The sequence below is a fragment of the Nothoprocta perdicaria genome, unplaced genomic scaffold (assembly GCF_003342845.1).
Source record: "Nothoprocta perdicaria isolate Ctin4 unplaced genomic scaffold, notPer1 scaffold_592, whole genome shotgun sequence".
Taxonomy (NCBI): Eukaryota; Metazoa; Chordata; class Aves; order Tinamiformes; family Tinamidae; genus Nothoprocta; species Nothoprocta perdicaria.
The window spans coordinates 21,052-27,425 of record NW_020455857.1 but is presented as its reverse complement, the minus strand read 5'-3'; the positions used below and the strand labels follow the sequence as shown (position 1 = coordinate 27,425).

The 6,374-nt window shown below is 59.9% G+C and overlaps 1 protein-coding gene and 1 long non-coding RNA gene across 2 annotated transcripts; one reads left to right on the top strand and one right to left on the bottom strand.

Annotated features, from left to right (window-relative positions):
- The first annotated feature begins 45 nt into the window (after positions 1 to 45).
- On the top strand, positions 46 to 1,250 carry LOC112955754. The gene is made up of 2 exons (XR_003250937.1): positions 46 to 122; positions 1,158 to 1,250. It is a non-coding gene; the product is annotated as an uncharacterized LOC112955754 (long non-coding RNA).
- A 919-nt stretch (positions 1,251 to 2,169) lies between these two features.
- Positions 2,170 to 5,549, bottom strand: NRGN (neurogranin). The gene is made up of 3 exons (XM_026049123.1): positions 5,508 to 5,549; positions 3,966 to 4,181; positions 2,170 to 2,192 (listed from the first exon to the last, which is right to left on the bottom strand). The coding sequence occupies exons 1-2, from the start codon at positions 5,520 to 5,522 to the stop codon at positions 3,975 to 3,977; spliced, it is 222 nt and encodes a 73-aa protein (XP_025904908.1). The 5' UTR covers positions 5,523 to 5,549; the 3' UTR covers positions 2,170 to 2,192; positions 3,966 to 3,974.
- Between the last annotated feature and the right edge of the window lie 825 nt (positions 5,550 to 6,374).

Genomic DNA, 6,374 nt, shown 5'->3' with positions numbered 1-6,374 from the left:
GCGGTGATCGCGGGCGGCGTCCTGGGCTCCCTGGCCGGCTGCGGCCTCCTCCTCTTCCTCGGCACGCAGCTCCGGAGCCTCCGGCGCCGGCAGCGGCACGAGGAGGCGCCCAACGAGATCAAGTGAGCGCGRGCCGGGAAGGGCGGCCGTTTTCCCGGGAGAAATCCCTGGGAGGGACAGCTGGAGCCGGAGCAGGGGAGATATCCCGGGATTTTTCCCTGTGGCGGAGGGATATGGGGAATGATGTGGGGTTTTTCCTAGGAGGGGAAGGAATTGGAGGGGATAACCTGGGAGTTTTCCTAGGAAGGGAGGGATTTAGGTGGATAACTTGGGATTTTTTCCCCCATAGTGAAGGGATTTAGGGAATAAACTGGCATTTTTCCTAGGGAGGCAGGGACTTGAGGGGATAACCTGGGATTTTTTCCCCATAGTGAAGGGATTTGGGGGAATATCCTGGGGTTTCTCCTAGCCAGGAGGGAGTATACGGAGCGATGACCCAGGATGTTTCCATGCAGCCAAGGGATATGCGGGAATCACGTTGGATTTCCCCTAGCAGGGAAGGGATGGGGAGGGAATAAACTGGGATTTTTCAGCTGGGCAAAGGCTATGGGAGAATATCCCGGGATTTTTCCCCATGGCAGAGCAATTCGGGGTAATATCCTGGGATTTTTCCCCATGGCAGAGCAATTCGGGGTAATATCCTGGGATTTTTCCCCATGGCAGAGCAATTCGGGGTAATATCCTGGGATTTTTCCCCATGGCAGAGCAATTCGGGGTAATATCCTGGGATTTTTCCCCATGGCAGAGCAATTCGGGGTAATATCCTGGGATTTTTCCCCATGGCAGAGCAATTCGGGGTAATATCCTGGGATTTTTCCCCATGGCAGAGCAATTCGGGGTAATATCCTGGGATTTTTCCCCATGGCAGAGCGATTCGGGGTAATATCCCAGGATTTTTTCCCCGTGGCAGAGCGATTCGGGATAATATCCCGGGATTTTTTTCCTTTTTTCCCCGATAAAGGGTTATAGGGGAATAACCCGGGATATTCCCTGCTCCAGAGGATTAGGGGGGGGATTATCCACGGATTCCCCCCAGCAGCGGGGCGACCCSCGGGCGCATCCCGGCATTCCTGACCCCGCTATTCCCGTCTCCGCAGGGAAGACGCCGTGGCTCCCAAGCCCTTCGCGTGGCCCAAAGGCGCCGCTTCCGACGGCGCCTCCCGGACCAGCACCCTGTCCTCGGCACCGGGGCGCCCCAAAACCGGGGGGACCCCCGGGGGCGCCCCGGTGTCCCCGGTGTCCCCGTCCCGGCGCCAGCCCCCGGCCCGCCCGGCCATCACGGTGCCCGCGCGCAGCCAGGCCGGCTCCCTCGTCTGACACCCTTTTTCCCCCAAAAAACCCTTTTTTTGGGATTTTTTAATTATTATTATATATCCCCTCTTTTTATTATTTTTTGTGATGCTTTTTACGCCTCTGAAGTTTTTTTTCTTTTTTTTTTTGCCGTTAGTTTTTAACCCTGTAGGAGGCTGACGGGGAGGAAGGGGGAGGATTTGGGGGATTTTGGCGCTTTTTTGGTAAAAAAAAAAAATTTAAAAAAAATAACATGAAATGTCGTGTTTTTCGTGAAAGTATTGGAATTCTGGGGGGGTTTCTGGCCTCTGGGTGGGGYGAGGGGGGCGTCTGTGACGTCACAGCAGCCTCTGTGACGTCATAAGGGGGGTCTCCGCCCAGCAGTGATGTCACAGTAGCCGCCTCCCTCCTCGATGACATCATCCTCCCAGCCCTGTGACATCACAGTGCCCCCCCCCCGCGGTGTGACGTCACGCCACCCCACCCTCCCCCCACAGCGTTGGCGCGGCGATGACATCACACGGGGCCTCTCTGACATCACGGCAGGCGGGCATGACATCACGCGGGGGGGGCGTGGCTACACCAGCGCGGGTACGATGACGTCACAAGGCGCCGGCGTGACGTCACGGGCTGCGGCTATGACGTCACGGTGAGCGGGTGACGTCACGGCGCGGGTGTGCGGTATCAGGGGACACGTGCGAGTGACGTCATCGGGGGGCGTGGCGCGGGACATGACATCAGAGGGGGCGGGACCTTTATTGGGGACATGCAGAGCCGGGGGGGGCATGCGGGGGCCCCGGCGGGGGGGCGGCGAGCGGGGGGCTCCGGGTGTCCGGCGGCGCCTGCAAGGGAGCGGGAGAGGGGGGTGAGCGGCCGGCACCCGCTTCCAGCACCCGCTTCCCAGCTATTGCACCCACTCCTTGCATTGCACCCTGCACCCTGCCTGCACCCACCCAGTGCACCCAGGTCTTGCGTTGCACCCTGCACCCNTTGCACCCTGCACCCAATTCCTGCACCCACTCCTTGCATTGCACCTTGCACCCTGCCTGCACCCACCCAGTGCACCCAGTTCTTGCATTGCATCCCGCCTGCACCCACCTAGTACACCCAGTTTGTGCGTTGCACCCAATTATTGCACCCAGTTCTTGCGTTGCACCCTGCCTGCACCCACTTTTTGCACTCGGTTCTTGCATTGCACCCTGCACCCTGCCTGCACCCACCTTGTGCACCCAGTTCTTGCATTGCACCTTGCACCCTGCCTGCACCCACCTAGTGCACCCAGTTCTTGTGTTGCACCCTGCCTGCACCCACTTTTTGCACTCGGTTCTTGCATTGCACCTTGCACCCTGCCTGCACCCACTTCTTGCACCCAATTCTTGCACTGCACCCTGGCACCCTGCCTGCACCTACTTCTTGCACCCAGATCTTGCACATGGTTCTTGTGCTGCACCTTGCACCCACTCATGCATTGCACCTTGCTCCCTGAGTGCACCCACCTACTGCACCTACCTATTGCACCAGTTCTTGCATTGCACCCTGCACCCAATTGCTGCACCCACCTATTGCACCCAGTTCTCGCATTGCACCCTGCATCCTGCCTGCACCCACTTACTGCACCCAATTCTTGCATTGCACCCTGCACCCAATTACTGCACCCAATTACCGCACCCAGTTCTTGCATTGCACCCTGCCTGCACCCAATTATTGCACCCAKTTCTTGCATTGCACCTTACRCCCCATCTGACCCACTTCTTGCACCTAATTTTGCACCCAGCTCCTGCCTTGCACCCTGCCGGCACCCACTTCTGGCACCCATATCTCACCTTGCACCCTGCGTACCCTTCTTGCACCCAGTTTTGCAAGCTGTTCTTGCACTGCACCCTGCCTGCACCCAATTTTGCACCCACTTCTTGCACCCAGCCCTCGCGCTGCACCTTGCACCCTGCCTGACCCACCTCTTGCACCCAGTCCTTGCACCCCAGGTCTTGCATTGCACCCCGCCGCCTTCCTGCACCCATTTTTGCACCCGGTTGTTGTGTTGCACCCTGCCTGCACCCAGCTCCATCCCTGCACCCAATTTTGCACCCGATTTTGCACCCAGTTTTGCACCCGCTTCTTGCGCCCAGCCCTTGCATTGCACCTGCACCCACTTCTTGCACCCTTTCCTTGCACCCCCCACCCAACTCCCAATTTCAGGCAAAAACGGGGGAAGAGGAAAAGGAAAAAATTCCCACCCCGGCGCTTCCCGCTCCCAGGGACCCTCTGGCTCCGCATCCCGACCCGCTTCCCGCTCGGAGCCGACGGCGCTTTTAAAAATAGCCGGCGCCGGGGCCGCGTTGCCAAGGGAGCCGCAGCACCRGCGTTCCCGCCGGGAAAGCGAGCCCCATCCCCAAATCCCATGGAATCCCCCCATTGAAACGCCCCTATTCCCAACTCCCAAGGAATTCCTGCTGGGAACACCGTGCCCCGGGGCAGCGAGGCCGCAAGAGGCCTCGTGGAGGCCGAGGCCAAGCGGGAAAGGAAATTCCCAATGGTGTGGTGTGGAAGAGCCAGAAAATGAGGCTGGAAAAAAAGGGGGGAAAATTGGGAAAAGGGGGATTTGGGATGTCCCTCACCCGGGCGGGCTAGTCGCCGTTGCGGAGGTCGCCGGCGCGGGCGCCTCCGGCACACTCGGCATCCTTGGTTTTCCGCTCCATCTCGCCGCCCTTGATCTTCTTCCGAGTCATGTGGCCGCGGAAGCTCGCCTGGATCTTGGCGGCGGCCGCGTTGGCGTCGGGATCGTCCAGGGGGATGTCCAGGATGTCCTCGTCCAGCTTGGGGCACGCTCCCTCCTGCRCACGGACACGGGATGCGGCGGGAAAACGCCGGGAAGGGGCGAAAACGCCGGCAAAAATCTCTACTTTGCCCGCGGCCTCGAGCATCCCGGCGGGAAAAATCCCGGCTCCGAAGCGGAGCCTCCCACGGCGGGGAAGAGCTGACTTCCCAATTTAGCGCCCGGGGCTGCAAAATCCTCTTTTTATTTATTTTTTTATGGCTGGGTGGGCTGGATAACCCTCTTCCCAGCTCCATGATTTGGGATTGGGATCTGTTGCCACATCCTTATTTTTGGGGGGGCTGAGTAGGGGGGGATGAATCAATCCCGCTTGGAGAGGCACTGGATAAATCCCTGCAGCTCGCTCCCCATCCTGGCCAATTTGGGATTAAATCCGGCCGGATTTATGGATTTGGGGCGATTTTAGGGAAGAGGGGGTTGGATGAGGGGGGGTTGCTCTGCCCCCGCCGTGACATGTAATGAAATCCRCCGGGCTCTGCTACGGAGCGGAGAAACCGGATCGCCCGGAGGAGCGGAAAAAAGGGGGAGGGAAAGACCTGGCYGAGGTGTAGGGTGATCCCGGCTGGAAAATAACCGGAGAAGGGGGGTATGGAAACCGGTAGGGAGCAGTATCCACGCCCGTCCGGATCCGCGTGGATCCGGGGCCAGGCGGGAGGCTCCGGCGGGAAGGGACGGAGCCGGAGGAGGGAAAAGAGGGAAAAGCGGCCGAAAGTCCGCGCGTGGGCGGGCGCGGCGGGGGGGTAAAAGGGAAAAATATRAGGGAATTTTCCGCCGGATCGGCCCCTGCCTGGGGGGGCTCCGGGTGGCAAAAGCGGCTGCCGGACCCCCCCCCCCAACTCCATCTGCTAGGGAAAAAAAGGGGGAAAATCCCAAACGGGAAAGTGGGGATGGAGCAGGAGTGAAGCTCGGTGATTGCGGGTCCCCCCCCTCGCTTAAAGGGCATCCCCCCCCTTAAATAACCCCCCCTTTAATAACACCCCCCCTTAAATAACACCCCCCAAATAACACCCCTTAAATAACACCCCTTAAATAATATCCCACTTAAATAACATCCCACCTAAATAACATCCCACTTAAATAACATCCCCCCAAATAACATCCCCCCAAATAACACCCCCCCAAATAAGACCCCCCCAAATAAGACCCCCCTTAAATCGCATCCCGCCGCGCTCTCCCGTATCCCAAAGCGGAGCCCGAGGCTGCGAGGTGGGAGCGCGGAGCGGGCAGGAACCGCTACCCGCCCCATATCCCCGGATCCCCATATCCCGGTCCCGATCCCGATCCCGATCCCGATCCCGATCCCGATCCCGATCCCGATCCCTACGCTGCAGCAGTCCATGGTGGCGCCTCCGCTCCGCTCCGCTCCGCTCCGCTCCGCGCGCAGGTGGCGACTTGAGCCCGACCGCCCGCCCACGTTAGGCGCCGCCGGCGCCTCAGCCTATCAAGGCCCGCGGGAAGGGGGGGCTGGGGGGGGGGGATCCTATTTTATATAAAATATATATATATACCTCCCTTTTTTAATGTTTTCCCCTCCTTTTTTTGCGCCCCCCCGCCTCCCTTCGCCTTCCTCCTCCTCCTCCTCCGAGCTCGCTGGCAGCGCTTAAAGGTGCAGCAGCCCCCCCCCCCCCCGGTCCCTAGGAGTTAGGGGGGGGTTATCCCCCCCATTCCCGGTATTCCAAGATTCCGGCTTAGCCGGAGGAGTCKGGGCTGGGATCTTGGGATGGGATGGGGATTGTGAGGCCGAAGAGCAGCCTGGAAGGGGACTTCGCGCCCCGCTTCTKGACCCGTTTCAGGATGTTATCCCATCATTTTCCTTTCTTTTCCTTCCTTTTTCCATTAAAATATAGGGAAAAACTTCCTGGAGGGGATGGCGGGGGGAAGGTCCCCCTGTGTCATTCCCGAGCGGAGCCGGGTGCCCCCTTTTCCCGCGCCGTGAGGCTCAGCCTGGATCCTGACCTAGTTTTCGGAGCCGCCTCCTCCTCCTCCTCCCTTTCCCGGCGCTCCGGGAAGGGCGGGATGCTCCGGAGGGAGGATTCCGGGTGCCTGGGGCCTGCGGGTGCCCCAAATTGGGGGGTTATTGGGGGGTCGGGGGCAAGCTGGTCCCATGGGAGACGGGCGGATGCGTGGGAYGTATGGACATGGGGTGGGATGGATGGAGCTGGAACGGGATGGATGGACATGGGATGGGATG